An 18,331-nucleotide genomic window follows, 5' to 3' on the forward strand; every position below is an offset into this window, starting at 1 on the left:
GTCCATCTATCGGGGTTTGAGTGATGGGGTTAGATATACTTGGGTGCTTTTGTTTTGTGTGTGTAAAATCTGAAGTGAAAAATCACGGCACATAGTTGTGTGTGTGTGTTTGGGTAACTTACTAGGCCAGCGGGCAGACCGGTGAGACTCAGCAGCTTCTTGTACTGTTCAAAGGTGAAGAACTACGGAGAGAAGAGATGGAGATAAAGGAGGTGTCCAAGCCAGGAGGAGGAAGTTATAGATAGACTCATTACATAAAGACACACAACGGTCACAAAACTTGCACTTACATGTATGCCCACTATGATGCACACAGACCGTGCCTTCAGAAAGTATTCATACCCCTTGATTCATACCCCTTGACCCATAACGACAAAGTGAGAACATTTTTTAAAACATTTTTGCAAACTTATTGAAAATACACCATCTCATTTACATTAGTATTCACAACCCTGAGTCAATACTTTGTAGAAGCACCTTTGGCAGTGATTACAGCTGTGACTCTTTCTGGGTAAGTCTCGAAGAGCTTACCACACCTGGGTTGTGCAACATTTGCCCATTATTATTTTCAAAATTATCAACAAATTTGTTGTTGATCATTGCTAGTCAACCATTTTCAGGTATTGTCATAAATTTTAAAGTAGATTTAATTAAAAACTGTAACTCGGCCACTCAGGACATTCACTGTCTTCTTGGTAAGCAACTCCAGTGTAGATTTGGCCTTGTGTTTTAGGATATTGTCTGAAAACGTGAATAAATCTCCCAGTGTCTGGTGGAAAGTAGACTGAACCAGGTTTTCCTCTAGGATTTTGCCTGTGCTTAGCTCCATTCCGTTTCTTTTTTTATCCTGAAAAACTCCCCAGACCTTAATAATTACAAGCATACCCATAACATGATGCAACCACCACTATGCTTGAAAATATGGAGAGTGGTACTCAGTAATGTGTCATATTGGATTTGCCCCAAACATAAAACGTTGTATTCAGGACAAGAAGTGAATTGCTTTGCCACATTTTTTTATATATTACTTTAGTGCCTTGTTGCAAACAGGATGCATGTTTTGGAATATTTGTATTCTGTACAGACTTCATTTTCACTCTGTGAATTAGGTTAGTATTGTGTAGTAACTACAGTTTTCTCCTATAACAGCCATTAAACTCTAGCTGTTTTAAAGTCACCATTGAGGGGTTTCCTTCCTCTCCGGTAACTGAGTTCAGAAGGACGCTTGTATCTTTGCAGTGACTGGGTGTATTGATACACCATCCAAAGTGTAATTAATAACTTCACCATGCTCAAAAGGGATATTCACTGTCTGCTTATCAAATCAAATGTATTTGTCACATACAGCAGGTGTTAATGCGAGTGTAGCGAAATGCTTGTGCTTCTAGTTCCGACCATGCAGTAATATCTAACAAGTAATATAACCTAACAATTTCACAACAACTACCTTATACACACAAGTGTAAAGGAATGAATACGAATGTGTACATACAAATAATTAAATGAGTGATGGCCGAACGGCATAGGCAAGATGCAGTAGATGGTATAGAGTACAGTATATACATATGAGATGAGTAATGTAGGGTATGAGAACATTATATAAAGTGGCATTGTTTAAAGTGGCTAGTGATACATTTAATTATTTTATCTTTACCCAATCCCTTCTATGCAAGGCATTGTAAAACCTCCCTGGTCTTTGTGGTTGAATCTGTGTTTGAAATTCACTGCTCGACTGAGGGGCCTTACAGATAATTGTATGTTTGGGGTACAGAGATGAGGTAGTCATTCAAACATCACGTTAAACGCTATTACTGCACACAGAGTCCATGCAACTTGTTATGGGAATTGTTCAACAAATCTTTACTCCTGAACGCATTTAGGCTTGCCATAGAAAAGGGTTTGGATACTTATTGACTCAAGACATTTCAGCTTTTCATTTTCTATTAATTTGTAAAACATTTTTTGGAAAAACACTATTCCACTTTGACATGATGGGGTATTTTTGTGTAAGCTAGTGACAAAAATAAATACATCTCAATTTAAAATTCAGGCTGTAACACAACAAAATGTGGGAAAAGTCCAGGGGTGTGAATACTTTCTGAAGGCACCGTATACTTTTGAACAAGATTTGAACCAATAATAGAGTCACAAAATAGAGTCACTTCCTATCTCTTTCCTGTATTACATGTACAACGAAACAGGAGCGTCGGCCTGGCGACAAATCAGTAGATGTGTTTATCTGAGGTCAGGGCAAAAGGCCCCGCAGAGGCCATTTCATCTGCTGTTTAAAGGAACGATTGACCCAAGTTGAATGTTATGTTGTTTTTGTGCATCTCTGAGTGACGTTCTATCTATTCCCGGAGTCATTTGTTTTAGTTTTATGTGTATCTGAACTAGACGCAATTCAAGCAGGCAGATATACTGCCGGTATGATGAGTTTTGCATCATTTGAGATGTACAAAAACGATATAACATTTTAAAAAAATGGGTGAATCTTTCCTATAATTCACATGAATTTCCCCCTACAATCGCACAGCCAGCTCTAGCTCGGTAAGTGATTCGTCCGTCTCCTCGATGAGAGTATTTACGCACGCACACACTCACGCACACGTCATTACAAGAGGAGGGGGAGGTAGGTAAAATGCTTTACAACGGAAAAACAACCATATTTATTTCTTATTGGTCAATTCAGGTGTAGTCCCTCCCGGTTCCATCCGTTTTCTTCCATTTGGTGCCTAATGAACACAACCGTGGCACTGACAGAGAGAGGCGCTGCTGCGTCTGTTTGTTGTGCACGTGTCTCACCATCACAACACTTTACTATTCCCAGCGGCAAACGCAGCAGCAGCAGATACCAGAACTAGTGACCCAGAGGAGGTTGTGTGTGCTGTGTTCCCTGGATGTCAGCAGTAGCGAGCACGCTTGGGGAAGACTTTCACACAGTAGAAGTGTGGAACTCCAGCCGGGGTGTGTTCAGCATGAAATGGAAGAAGACACTCGGAAATGGAGTGAAACAGGGAGGTACTATTTGAACATGTCCAATAACAAGCCCTCATTTTGGTGGTCCATTGCAAAAAGTTTTGCTATGATGGGCCCTAACGAACACAACCTACTGGGTTGTCACACAGGTGATTCACCCACAGCTCTAGTGGGCATGTGTTGCGTTGTCTTACGTCAGATACCGCGGCGATTCCACCTGCACTGAGGGACGAGCATTGCGTAGGGGTGACGCCACCTGACGCGTCGAACCATGCACGTGGTGAACAGCGTCGCACTTCCTGTGCCTTACCTTAACTGCTCTCTTTGGGGTCTCAGCCAGGATTGGAGGGAGGATCCCCTTATAGAAGCCATATATACTGTCGAGAGAATAATAAAATGAGCATTAGACATGACACAACATGACAACTAGTACAACTTGACAATACAACTTTCATAACAGTTACATACCAATAAAAAGAGACTAGCCTGCTGGCCTTACTGGGTGGAAAGGAACATTAGCCTGCTGGCCTTACTGAGTGGATAGGAACATTAGCCTGCTGGCCTTACTGGGTGGAAAGGAACATTAGCCTGCTGGCCTTACTGAGTGGATAGGAACATTAGCCTGCTGGCCTTACTGGGTGGAAAGGAACATTAGCCTGCTGGCCTTACTGGGTGGAAAGGAACATTAGCCTGCTGGCCTTACTGGGTGGAAAGGAACATTAGCCTGCTGGCCTTACTGGGTGGAAAGGAACATTAGCCTGCTGGCCTTACTGGGTGGAAAGGAACATTAGCCTGCTGGCCTTACTGGGTGGAAAGGAACATTAGCCTGCTGGCCTTACTGGGTGGAAAGGAACATTAGCCTGCTGGCCTTACTGGGTGGAAAGGAACATTAGCCTGCTGGCCTTACTGGGTGGAAAGGAACATTAGCCTGCTGGCCTTACTGGGTGGAAAGGAACATTAGCCTGCTGGCCTTACTGGGTGGAAAGGAACATTAGCCTGCTGGCCTTACTGGGTGGAAAGGAACATTAGCCTGCTGGCCTTACTGAGTGGATAGGAATATTAGCCTGCTGGCCTTACTGGGTGGAAAGGAACATTAGCCTGCTGGCCTTACTGAGTGGATAGGAATATTAGCCTGCTGGCCTTACTGGGTGGAAAGGAACATTAGCCTGCTGGCCTTACTGAGTGGATAGGAATATTAGCCTGCTGGCCTTACTGGGTGGATAGGAATATTAGCCTGCTGGCCTTACTGAGTCTATAGGAACATTAGCCTGCTGGCCTTACTGGGTGGATAGGAATATTAGCCTGCTGGCCTTACTGGGTGGATAGGAATATTAGCCTGCTGGCCTTACTGGGTGGATAGGAACATTAGCCTGCTGGTCTTACTGGGTGGATAGGAACATTAGCCTGCTGGCCTTACTGGGTGGATAGGAACATTAGCCTGCTGGCCTTACTGGGTGGATAGGAATATTAGCCTGCTGGTCTTACTGGGTGGATAGGAACATTAGCCTGCTGGCCTTACTGGGTGGATAGGAACATTAGCCTGCTGGCCTTACTGGGTGGATAGGAACATTAGCCTGCTGGCCTTACTGGGTGGATAGGAACATTAGCCTGCTGGCCTTACTGGGTGGATAGGAACCTTAGCCTGCTGGTCTTACTGGGTGGATAGGAACATTAGCCTGCTGGCCTTACTGGGTGGATAGGAACATTAGCCTGCTGGTCTTACTGGGTTGATAGGAACATTAGCCTGTTGGCCTTACTGGGTGGATAGGAACATTAGCCTGCTGGCCTTACTGAGTCTATAGGAACATTAGCCTGCTGGTCTTACTGGGTTGATAGGAACATTAGCCTGCTGGCCTTACTGGGTGGATAGGAACATTAGCCTGCTGGCCTTACTGGGTGGATAGGAACATTAGCCTGCTGGCCTTACTGGGTGGATAGGAACATTAGCCTGAGCTGTTTAGGAGGGATAACACACCTGGCACAAATGATTGTCTAGTTCAGTTTTTCCTGCCGAGGGGTGCACTATACCTGCGCCCAGAGGGGATTCGTTAAAAGTCCGGGTACAGGGGGTGACTTAGGTCTAAACTGATTTTGTGAGCCTTGCGGAGGGCCCTGACCTTAAAGATCTCATCCAGGCCTGTCTGTTTGACTCCAAGTACCTTGGGGGAGGGCCCTGACCTTAAAGATCTCATCCAGGCCTGTCTGTTTGACTCCAAGTACCTTGCTTGCTGTGGTGATAATTCTCAGCATATTTCTCTGTCTGACAGTGGCATTGCCAAACCAACAAACAATACAAAAAGTTCAAATACTCTCAGTGAAAGATTTGTAAAACAGAGTCAGTATAGTACAGTATTAACATGAAAAGATTCCAGCTTTTTGAGAAAGTACAGTCTCTGTTGGCTCTTGGCTGTAGATCAGGTCTGTACATTTACTCCACTGAAGCTCATTGTCCAAGACGACACCCAGATATCTCTATTCCTCTACCATCTCTATGTTCTGTCCTCTGATAGATGTTGCAGAGGTAGGTGTTGTACGCATCCTGAAGTCTACGAACATCCCTTTGGTCTTGTTGGTATTGAGGACCAAGTGTGATTCGTCACACCGGCTCTACAAAGCCATTTAGGCCATGTTTGTCCTCGTCAACATGCAACAAGGCTGATCAAGGAAGGCTGTGTCATCAGCGAACTTAACGAGGTGTCTGTCAGGATGGGAACTAGTACAACTATTAGTGTACAAGATGTACATCTCGTCACCACCTTTATCTTACCTTGACCTGCCAATGGCTATTATTGCTCTTTAAGGTGGAATATACTGGTGGATAGTGGTCCAAACTGTGCTTATGTTACCCTGCTGTCAATCATGCCTATGTACTGTATGTATGTATGTATGTATGTATGTATGTATGTATGTATGTGTGTATGTATGTATGTATGTATGTATGTATGGGAAACCTTCTCCACCTAAAAAGCACAAGAAGGAGTATGGACACCCACCATCTCAGAATGTTCTGAAGACGTTTCCCAAGTTAGAAACAGATAAGAGTAGCATTCCTGAAACATTATTTTTTGTTGAAATATCATTTGATCTCTGACAAATTAAGCTAATTGATTGCACCCAAATGGTCTATTTTAATTCATAGGATTCATATAATCTTCGATATTTCATATCCAATTTGGACCATCATTCTTCCTAATAATGAGTAAGACATGAGGAATCCGATAAAAAAACAATACTTTCAATAAAAAATTGCTAATTTGGGTGCAATCAAATGAGCTTAATTTCACAGAGATCATATTAAATTTCAACAAAATAATGTTTCAGGAATGCTAATCTTAGCTGTTTCTACCTACATAAACGATTTCAGAACAATCTGTGTGAAGTGGCCTTCTAAAATGACATGGAATGACTCGTATGTTACCTATTTCTGTATACCACATCCTGAACGTATACCACATCCTGAACGTATACCACATCCTGAACGTATACCACATCCTGAACGTATACAACACCCTGAACGTATACCACATCCTGAACGTATACCACATCCTGAACGTATACCACATCCTGAACGTATACCACATCCTAAACGTATACCACATCCTGAACGTATACCACATCCTGAACGTATACAACACCCTGAACGTATACCACATCCTGAACGTATACCACATCCTGAACGTATACCACATCCTAAACGTATACCACATCCTGAACGTATACCACATCCTGAACGTATACAACACCCTGAACGTATACCACATCCTGAACGTATACCACATCCTGAACGTATACCACATCCTAAACGTATACCACATCCTGAATGTATACCACATCCTAAACGTATACCACATCCTGAACGTATACCACATCCTGAACGTATACAACACCCTGAACGTATACCACATCCTGAACGTATACCACATCCTGAACGTATACCACATCCTGAACGTATACCACATCCTAAACGTATACTACATCCTGAACGTATACCAACCACATCCTGAAAGTATACCACATCCTAAACGTATACCACATCCTGAACGTATACCACATCTTGAACGTATACCACATCCTGAACGTATACCACATCCTGAACGTATACCACATCCTGAACGTATACCACATCCTGAACGTATACCACATCCTAAACGTATACCACATCCTAAACGTATACCACATCCTGAACGTATACCACATCTTGAACGTATACCACATCCTGAACGTATACCACATCCTGAACGTATACCACATCCTGAACGTATACCACATCCTGAACGTATACCACATCTTGAACGTATACCACATCCTAAACGTATACCACATCCTGAACGTATACCAACCACATCCTGAAAGTATACCACATCCTAAACGTATACCACATCCTGAACGTATACCACATCTTGAACGTATACCACATCCTGAACGTATACCACATCCTGAACGTATACCACATCCTGAACGTATACCACATCCTGAACGTATACCACATCCTAAACGTATACCACATCCTGAACGTATACCACATCTTGAACGTATACCACATCCTGAACGTATACCACATCCTGAACGTATACCACATCCTGAACGTATACCACATCCTGAACGTATACCACATCTTGAACGTATACCACATCCTGAACGTTTCTAAAACCGCCAGTGCTTGATTAAGCTTGCCTAATGAAATATAACCAATGGAAACATCCCAAAAGTGCAACCACTACCCACCTGGCATTCCAAAGCGAACACTCAAAGTATTTGAAAGATTTCAAATAGTATTTGAACCCAGGTATGTGTTTGTTACTCTGTAGGTAACACTGTATAAACCTCCACAAGCACCCCACTGGCCTTCCCTTTCACTCCAAATTGACCGACTGCCTCAAAACAAATCAAGACCGGTAGAACAGGTCTAAACCTTTATACCTTAAGTATAACAGTAAACATGGTCCCCACCTGCTTGCATTTAGGGGACAGGTTTAGATTATTCCAAGAGACCTCTGGTATCAAGTTTAATATCTGATACTTATTGAAGCACTGGCTGTCTCCTTGTTTCGTTCTTGGATTACCTGCCATTTAGGGTCCTACCTTTCCACTGCCCTCATCTCACCTGGAAAATAAACTTTTCTCAAATCAGAAGATTCTGGATGGATTTAGAATACTTTATTTTAAAAGTGGAACTAACAGCTTTTTAACTACTTTGCAGATATGAAACAGACTAAAAATAGGTTCTATTTGACTCCAAATTCCGTGATATATATATAGAAAGGCATTGTTGGCAGAATAGATAGATACGTTTAAATGGATGATTAATATAATTCACCAATACATTGTTTGCTGACTCCACTGTTTCAGTTTGACTCAATATTTAGAAGAAAAACAGATGACTGTAAAAAAGGCTGGGTATGTAAATGCAATTAAACAAAATACAATCAAATGATCACACGTCAGTCATAACGTAGCTAATAGAGGGACACACAAGCGAGTACAAATGAGTCAACAGTCGAGTCATCTACTTTCTGAAATTACAGCCTGATGCGCTTGCATTGGTGAATTCAACTTCAACTGCGCTGCTTTTGCGTGTCCCGTTAACCGCGCAGTGGAGGGAAAGTGTACAGACACATGCAACAGTTCGCAGTCCGGCTTCGGTTTTTAAAGCTTGACAATGAATAACCAAAAAAACATAAGCTACAACAAAACACCATGCAAAGGAGAAACATATAGGTCTAATAAAGCAGTATTTGAGCAGTAGCCTAGGCTGGCTACTCAACTACAAGACATTTTGAGCGCATCATACAACAATGCTGCATTCAACTGCACCAGTGATCCCATGCAGTGCAAAAAAAACAAAAAAAAAAACATGTTATAAGTTTAAACCTTAAAACGTACAGCTACGTTTTTTGTTATTTGGAATTGTTAAATACTTTTTGATTAGGTTCGCAACATATTATGCATATTCTGTAAGCATAGCAGCAAAGGCTTGGCAAATATGATTTCTCTCTTAATTTGTTGTAATGTTAAAATACTATATACATGTACATAATTGGACATTATAAAGGGCCACATTTTTTCAAATAAAACAATACCCAGTTTGGGTCGCAGATGCAGTTTTCTTTTACAAAAACATGTCTGGCCGGCTAATTCATTGTTCTTTCAATAAGGCCCATGAGCTGACAGAGTTTTACACCCCCGGGCTAGCGTATCCATTTCTGTAGTTATTTATTTATTTGGCAAGCTAAAAACACATAACCTAATGTTAGCTAGCTACCTACGTCAATCCAAACATTCTATGAATTTATGCAAACGTGAAATCAACCATATCTAAGTGTTCTCAGAAAATGAAAAAGTAGGTGTCACATTCTGTCTGGGGGTGTATATGAAACAGATTTGATTAAGATATCATGTTGCTAAAACGCTGCCAGTTTCACTTTAAGGGAAATCACTTAATGTTTATTTGGAATATTCTGATATTTTGAACCAATTGGGCCCCAATGACATTTTCATAGTTAATTAGCTTATTTTTCTTGGAAGTGTCTTTATTCATAAGATGAAGTGGGTGGAGAACAAACCCCTATTTAATTTACGACTAAACATTTATTTGTGGAAATCATCAGTAAATGTGAAAACAAACATTATTTTCTCAAATCAACCTTAAAAAGGGACAATCTGGAGTTGCTACATCCATTTTTTTGACTTATAAATTAATGATACGTATACATTGATTCTTGAAGAATAGACCGTATAAATGCCTCCCACGAGCTTAGTTCAACTGTCACACCAGAACCCAAAATATAAGCTTGTTTTACTCCAATGTCTGTAAACATTGTAAATGTAAACAAACACTGTTTAGCCTCAAAACACAGTTAAAAAGATAATTGTGATATCGTGAACGTTCAGTCCTGGCATCCATAGCTCAGTTTATGAATTTGAGAGTGGTTACATTTCTCCATCCCCATCCCTCAGCTTTTCACCAGTTTGTTATTGTTTCAACAGCGGATTGGCTTTTTAAGTGAAATGTAGTATTATTGTCCTCTTTAGGGATAACAATATATAGAGTTGCTTCCTAAAATGAAGTGCTGGTTTAGGTACGCTAAAAGTGACCTCAGTCAGTTGTCTGATAAGCAAATAAACCGTGCAATCTAGTTATATAAACGTGAACCTGACACCAGTCTTTGTCACAATGCTGCACTGGATGCCAATCTTACCTATTTAATTGCTGGGATGATAAACCCTATTCATTCAAACAGACACTCCACTCAGACTCACTATTGTAACATTCGTCCTATCTGAGGTTTGCAGTGAAATTTGTTTATTGGAATGGAAACGAAAGTTCCACAGAAGATATCAACTTCTGCAATCCTTTTGTGACAGTCAGCCACATTTGCCCGTCTTGATGACTTGAAGTTGATAAACCACGTGCACATTTGCATTGCTGAAGGACCGCCATTGTCTTTCAATAGCTCTAAGGCATGTATGATCATTACGCGTGAGACAGTAGTTGGTGTGAAACCTGCATAAACAACTAGAGGAAGTACAGTTACCATCACCTGTACCAACCATGATGTTATGACCTCTATGATACTGCCTGATTACTAGGCGGGATAGTCTTTAATAAAACCTCAGGTGTTGATGGAATAGAGTGTGTGTGCCCCCCCCCCCCCTCGCTCATTTGAATGTGTGTGTTTTCAGAATGAGCTGTGGTTCAGTGTGACAGACAAAGTAGACTGCCCTGTTCTGCTCTAGGGGTACTATCACTAGCTAAATCTCTAGTTTCTGAAACCATAACATTGACACCTGTAGCCCAAAAAAAACCGATAACATCTCTGAGGGTTGTCTTCCGAGGCGTGTTTCCACAATAGAGAAGCAGGGGTTCCTATACCATCAGTCACGCTGGCTACACCACCCTGTCCCCCCCTGTCCACACGCATACACGTGTTCTGTATCCATACACCCATACACTCTAAGACATACACATTCTGTAGGCTGTATCCTCTCCCTCTTATAAATCGGGGTCAAAATGGATGACTGTTTTAGTAGGGTTGTTTGGCAACACTTAAAACCGACAGGTACGAAGCTTAATAACTTTGGAACTGCTCAAAATGGCGGTTATTTAGTCCGGATCATTACGAGATGACAATACGACATTAGGAGGGAGGGAAACATGCCCGTGACAAGTCTCACAAAGCCGTGTAAAGCCCCATAATAAAGGATTGCACTTGTCATCCGTAGTAAAATGTTACCAATTGTTTCACATAGACAGAAGGACGGAAGATCCTGGTCTGGTGTCTTGTTTGTCCATGCAAATGTCAACCACAGATTTCCCGGGTGTGGTCAGTCGACATAGCCACCAGGTGAGAAAGGAGGACTGACATTTGTTACAGACAAACTCAGAGCTTATGTGACCGAGGTTCATTTGAATCCTGATTTGATTTTAAATGTAAAATACACACTAAGTCCCTTTTTGGCTTTCCTAAACAAATGTTCTCCCACGGCTACGGAGGCTACTGTGGGCCCAGCTGGCCAGTGTGTGTGTGTGTGTGTGTGTGTGTGTGTGTGTGTGTGTGTGACAGAGAGCGTACATAGTCAGTGGTTAGTCTTAGATTTTCATAAAACTTAACCTTCCTAAACCCATAGCATCCATCTGTTTAAAATGCTCAAAATGACAACACAAAGCGAGAAACAAGTCAAATCAGGTAATTGAGCCGTAAGATGACAAACAAGACGAGATTAACAAGATAAGGGCGCTAATGAATTCAATTGAAATATGGCAATACGATAAATCTTGTCGACAACAACCAGTATTTGTGGTTGAGAGACCCTTGAATCATGTGTTGATTAGGCCAATGTTGCTCTGGTTCGGTCTCACACCTGCTGTACCATGAGAAATAGGAGGGGTCACAAGCAGGACATTCTCTCCCTCTTCAACAACCAGTAAACAACCTGCATGCTTCATCTGCAAATATTGCTGTTTCCCCAGTGACTGTTGTAACCTTGACATTGCCTGGAAGAGAAACCCAAGGGAGCACAAATAGGACTCAAGGCACGCCGGTCAGGTTACGTCACAAAAACACTGTTCTTCTAGAGGTCATCAACAACTAAATCGGACACAACCACTAAACACACCGACTGTTCATATGAAACTACTGAATTGCATAGACCTGGGTTCAACTACTATTTGAAATGTTACAAATACGTGGAGTGTTTGGTTTGAGACTGCCTGGATTGCCCCCGATGTGTGCAGTTTACATGATTTGGGATTTTTTTTTTTTTTTGGGGGGGGGGGGTTGATTGCGCCTGGCAAGTTCAATCAAGCCCAACTAAAGTAAATGAAGAAGAGGAGGAGGTAGAGTAGAGAAGCAGGAAGGTGATTTGGTTCTGCCGGGCAACCTGAGGGGAGTGAGGAGGAGGATATCAGGGCTTCTGGAGGTGGTTAACCCACAGGACTTTAAAAAGCCCCTAATGCAGGGTGACGCAGCTATGAATCTAGCTGGGGGCTGATAATAATAGTGGCTAACGGAGAGAGGGGCGGGCTGAGAATATACTGGCTGGCTGGTTGAAAGGCTGTTTGAATCGGAAGGCTGAGAATATACTGTCTGAGAGAGAGAGAGAGAGGCTGTTATAACGTGAAGGCTGAAAATATACTGTCTGAGAGAGAGAGAGAGGCTGTTATAACGTGAAGGCTGAAAATATACTGTCTGAGAGAGAGAGAGAGAGGCTGTTATAACGTGAAGGCTGAAAATATACTGGCTGTTTTTTTGTTGTTGTTCGGCTCCAGACACAACCACTTAGCAGATGAATGAAGCATGCTCCCCGCTCCCGCACTCAGCCGAACGACGTGGCGCCACACAACGCAGCAAGATGAGTGCCGCGGAGGCATTTCACACAGCCGTACCAGTCACAACCACTTGCATATACAGTTATACACACACACACACACACACACACACACACACACACACACACACACACACACACACACACACACACACACACACACACACACAGGGAACAGATAAACATTTTTACGGAAACGGACAATTACTTCATTAAAAAAAACTTGATTTAACCCAGTAATCACTTAGTAAATGTAGCTACAGTATTTCTACGCTAAAAGTGATACCTGTAATGTGCAACTTCCCTTTTCTCTTTACAACATCCTTTATTCCTCCACTATCAATATCAAAACCAAGGAAGTGTTTTGGGAACTAAGTTACAGATGGGAAGACTTTCATTTCTTTGCTTTCCTTTTTCAGCTTAACTGCCAAGCTGGTGCTGAGGGTTTCAAGTTACTCCTCCACAGCCTGAGACTGACAGACAGAGAGACAGAGTGTTAACTCGGTGTTAGCTCAGTACTGGCCTGAACCGACAAGAGACGTTTATTTTTAATAATAATTCCACAACAGTGGAGCCCTGGTAGTATTTGTATAAATTATAACTAAGTGGTTAAGTCTGGAGATGATCTTGGTACTAGCTACTGGAGAGTGATTACAGACTCAGCTAACATATACTAACACTGATAATTGGTCTATAGAGGAGAGAGAGAGAAGAGCTGCTTTACATGGGGATAATATGCTGCTGCTGAAGATAAGCACATGAAATACTGTAATATACTCTATACTCTATATAAATACTGTAACAGTTACAGAGTATTATTGAAGACCCCACAGACTATTTTCCCATAGAGAAGAGAGAAAAGCTGCTGTCAAAGAAGAGAAGAGAAAAAGGAGACCAAAAATAAAGACAACAATAATTTGATTGGTGCTTATATTTGTCGTATTTCACACATGCAGAAGTGTATTAACACACGTGTGAATTGGAAATGTTTTTTTTTTCTTTTTCATATCTCCCTGAGACACCCTCGGAGAGTGTGGTCACGGCCAGGGTCTGTTATTATCAATGCAGACCCTAGAGCAATTATGGGTAAGTGCCATGCTCAAGGGCACGTGGGCAGATTTTTCACCTTGTCGGCTCGGGGATTCGACCTAGCGACCTTTCGGGTTACCGCCCCAACTCGCTAACCACTAGGCTAAACCTATAGCTCATCGATCGAGGTTGCGCAACCAATAATTCATAATTGTAGAGAATTGGGGGGGGGGGGGGTCATTTTCAACCCAAAAAATGTCAGACTCGCCGGAGCCGACATCCAATCATGACACGGGTTGCTGTATTTAGCTTTGGATTCTTTTACCGTCAAAATCTGTTCGCAGAAAACCATCAGGCTTCTTCCGACTATCCTCACTCCTCTCACCCTGTAAATCTGTCATCAGCATCCATCACTTTGAATATAAGATCTGTCTCTTTTTGTCAAAACCCCTCACCCATGTCAGGATTTAAACTTAGAAGGGTAAATGTGTGAACCAATACACCACAGGAGAATACATGTTGTTTGTCCCAATTAAGAGGAAGGGCTTCATCTATTGATATAAGATCAGGTTTAAATGGAAACAGTAACTGTTCGCTAAGTTGTTTTGATTGTTAATCAAGGAAATAATAGAAGACAGAGAATTGGAGGAAGAACCAGAAATATACTCCAATTGTTTGAAATCAGTGGACCCAACACGAGTTTTAAATATGCACACGGGACACAAGAAAACGCAATAGTTTATACAAGGGAGCATTCAAAGGGAGCACTCAAATACTGACATTAATTTCATCAAAATGTAATTAGAGCATTCGGCACCAAAGAAAAAAGTGTCAAGGGAAGCCTGTTTGGATTTGGCTTCACACCAATCACATCACCGTAGAAGCCCAACGTCATTGTTGCATCTCGTTGTGTCGTTGTCCTCCGGTGGCTAGTTAGCTTGTGGTTTTACTTAATTCTCCGTAATGGTAAATTATTATAACGGTGATTCTGATCCAATCATTAATTTGTACATTGTTGTGCCCCTGGCCTGAGAGGATGGAAGTTCAATAAGTAGCTAGATGTAGATGTAATGTTAACTAGCTGGCCTGGCACATCGTTGCCCATGAAAGGAAGTTAGGCTAGAGAGCAAGCATTTTAGCCAGGTAGACTAAGACAACAAAAACTAAAAACGTGTATGACAGAATCATAGACCGTTTCGTCAACATGAAAGAGAGAAGAACGGCATTGGCATTTCTCTACAAGTAGGGTGAGTCAACATGTTTTTTATACTTGCACCCACCCACAGAAATCAGTGCCATGGACCGCCACATCATATTTAGTTCACGTTGAATGGACTAAATCGTTTTTGGTATCTTTTAGTGATGAAATAAAGGTGTGGTTGAATTTATTCTGCCTTCCATGCTGACCACAATGCGAGCGCTGCAAAATAAATTTAAACATACATGTTATTCAATTATTGCACCCACACTGCTCTAGCACCAATGAGCATCTGCGTTGCCAAGGGCTAAAATAGAAGTCACTTCTATTTGTGGCGCTGAACACGATGCAAGTCCTGCCTCTCCCATCTCCTCATTGGTTTATAGAAGCAGATACACACGTGCCATCTCCTCATTGGTTATACCCACGTGGGTGATTGAAATATGTACTGAGTTTGGTCGGTCGTTGTGGTAACTATGACAGTTAGATGCCAATCGCAATTTAAAGTCCAAAGAAGAAAAAGCCTGGAAGGAGGAGATATGACTAGAAACGGTTCGGTTAACCGTTTTATGTGTGGATTAATTGTCGGAGTAGAGGACCTTGTGTATTTCAGGTAAAATAGCAACTCAACATTTATATCCCAGGACAAAATAGTTAGCTAGCTAAATTGCCATAAATGTTTAATGCTTTTCGACCTGTCCCCAAATTAATATAATTGGTTCAGTTTGTTTTGATATATTAACCTGCGTGTCGTGATCACATTTGGTGTGGGAAAAAAATCTATTTGCGCATGATGACGTGACGGCGGGTTGTGTACGGTGTTAGGCCAATATATCACAGTGTCAAGGCATATGAACTAACATGTTATAGAACAAACAACGCAATTATCACAACACATAGGTTGTAATACGGAAAAAAAATCAGGCTTGGCTTCCCCAGTGATTTTACACACGCACCGCTACTGCCTAAATCAATGAAAAATGAGGCTGTATAAGCTTGAAAAAGAGTAATACAGTTAAACACCACAGAGGGAGAAACAATTAAACACAAATAATTATATTTACGTAATTAATTGAAGTCGGAAGTTTACATACACTTAGGTTGGAGTCATTAAAACTCGTTTTTCAACCACTCCACAGGCAAGTCGGTTAGGACATCTACTTTGTGCATGACACAAGTCATTTTTCCAACAATTGTTTACAGACAAATTATTTAACTTATAATTCACTGTGTCACAATTCCAGTGGGTCAGAAGTTTACATACATGTCATGGCTTTAGAAGCTTCTGATAAGCTAATTGACATCATTTGAGTCAATTAGAGGTGTTCCTATGGATGCATTTCAAGGCAAACCTTCAAACTCACAGACTCTTTGCTTGACATCATGGGAAAATCAAAAGAAATCAGCCAAGAACTCAGAATTTTTTTTGTAGACTTCCACAAGTTTGGTTCATCCTTGGGAGCAATTTCCAAATGCCTGGAGGTACCACGTTCATCTGTACAAACAATGGTATGCAAGTATAAACACCATGAGACCACGGAGTCGTCATACTGCTCAGGAAGGAGACACGTTCTGTCTCCTAGAGATGAACGTACTTTGGTGCGAAAAGTGCAAATCAATCCCAGAACAATAGCAAAGGACCTTGTGAAGATGCTGGAGGAAACAGGTAGAAAAGTATTTATATCCACAGTAAAATGAGTCCTATATCGACATAACCTGAAAGGCCGCTCAGCAAGGAATAAGCCACTGCTCCATAACTGCCATAAAAAAGCCAGACCACGGTTTGCAATTGCAAACAAAGATCGTACTTTTTGGAGAAATGTCCTCTGGTCTGGTGAAACAAAAATAGAACTGTTTGGCCATAATGACCATCGTTATGTTTGAAGGAAAGCCGAAGAACACCATCCCAACCGTGAAGCTCAGGGGTGGAAGCATCATATTGTGGGGGTGCTTTGCTGAAGGAGGGACCAGTGCACTTCACAAAATAGATGGCATCATGAGGAAAGACAATTATGTGGACATATTGAAGCAACATCTCAAGACATCAGTCAGGAAGTTAAAGCTTGGTCACAAATGGGTCTTCCAAATGGACAATGACCCCAAGCATACTTCCAAAGTTGTGGCAAAATGGCTTAATTAAGGACAACAAAGTCAAGCTATTGGAGTGACCATCACAAAGCCCTGACCTCAATCCTATAGAACATTTGTGGGCAGAACTGAAAAAGCGTGTGCGAGCAAAGAGGCCTACAAACCTGACTCAGTTACACCAGCTCTGTCAGGGGGAATCGGCCAAAATTCAGCCAACTTATTGTGGGAAGCTTGTGGAAGGCTACCCGAAACGTTTGACCCAAGTTAAATAATTTAAAGGCAATGCTACCAAATACTAATTGAGTGCATGTAAACTTCTGACCCACTCGGAATGTGATGAAAGAAATTAAAGCTGAAATAAATAATTCTCTACTATTAGTCTGACATTTCATATTCTTAAAATAAAGTGGTGATCCTAACTGACCTAAGACGGGGAATTTTTTTACAAGGATTAAATGTCAGGAATTGTGAAAAACTGAGTTTAAATGTATTTGGCTAAGATGTATGTAAACTTCCGACTTCAACTGTATTTAGCTGAAAATGCAGATAGACTGATCACTGGTTCCATCAGAATAGGCCTAGAATGCCAAGCCTGTAAGGAGCAGAGGATAGCAGGTTGACTGAGGAACATCAGGTTGACAGAGGCCAATGTGGTGGAGTAGCATGTACCGGAGCCGAGGACAACAGGCTGACTGATGCGGGTAGGGGTGTGGGACTGGATGCTGGCAATAAGTCATCTTAATTGCATGTTGTTTTTTTCCGCGTCACTCCTAGCTGGCTGAGAGGCAGATTCTCTCTGCATCAATGCCACCAAATACCCAGTACACCAGTAATATCTTCAACCACCAACTTGAAGGCCTGTTTTCTGTAATGACTGAACTGCATCTCGTTATGCCCAGCAGGTGTGTTCCCTGCTCAATGGGATGCCATTTCTCAGCAGTACATCTGGGGACACAGCACTGGTGCAGTCCCTTTTTACACCCCTGTCTCCTGAAATGCCAAGAATCCTTTCTGTAAAAATCAAATCAAATCAAATAAAAAATGCCATCAAAATCCAAGTTTATAAAACCTCTACACAGGATACAGTGGGGGTGTAAATGGTGCAATATATAATGACATGCCTACCTGCAAGCTGCCTCTCAACGGTGAAATATCAGAACATAGAGCACAAAAGTAACAACAGTAACACAATAAGGTGAGTAGTAAACA

General features: G+C 41.7%; 1 protein-coding gene across 6 annotated transcripts in view; it reads right to left on the reverse strand.

Annotated features, from left to right (window-relative positions):
- slc25a21 (solute carrier family 25 member 21) overlaps positions 1 to 18,331 on the reverse strand; it is a 276,710-nt gene that overhangs the window by 14,650 nt on the left and 243,729 nt on the right. For all 6 annotated transcript variants that reach the window (XM_036954590.1, XM_036954588.1, XM_021573850.2 and 3 more), the window contains 2 exons: positions 3,290 to 3,356; positions 123 to 182 (listed from right to left, as the gene is read on the reverse strand). In XM_036954590.1, the coding sequence (XP_036810485.1) occupies positions 123 to 182; positions 3,290 to 3,356 (127 nt within the window). The remainder of the gene's footprint in view (positions 1 to 122; positions 183 to 3,289; positions 3,357 to 18,331) is intronic.

This window comes from Oncorhynchus mykiss, chromosome 19, assembly GCF_013265735.2.
Source record: "Oncorhynchus mykiss isolate Arlee chromosome 19, USDA_OmykA_1.1, whole genome shotgun sequence".
Lineage (NCBI taxonomy): Eukaryota > Metazoa > Chordata > Actinopteri > Salmoniformes > Salmonidae > Oncorhynchus > Oncorhynchus mykiss.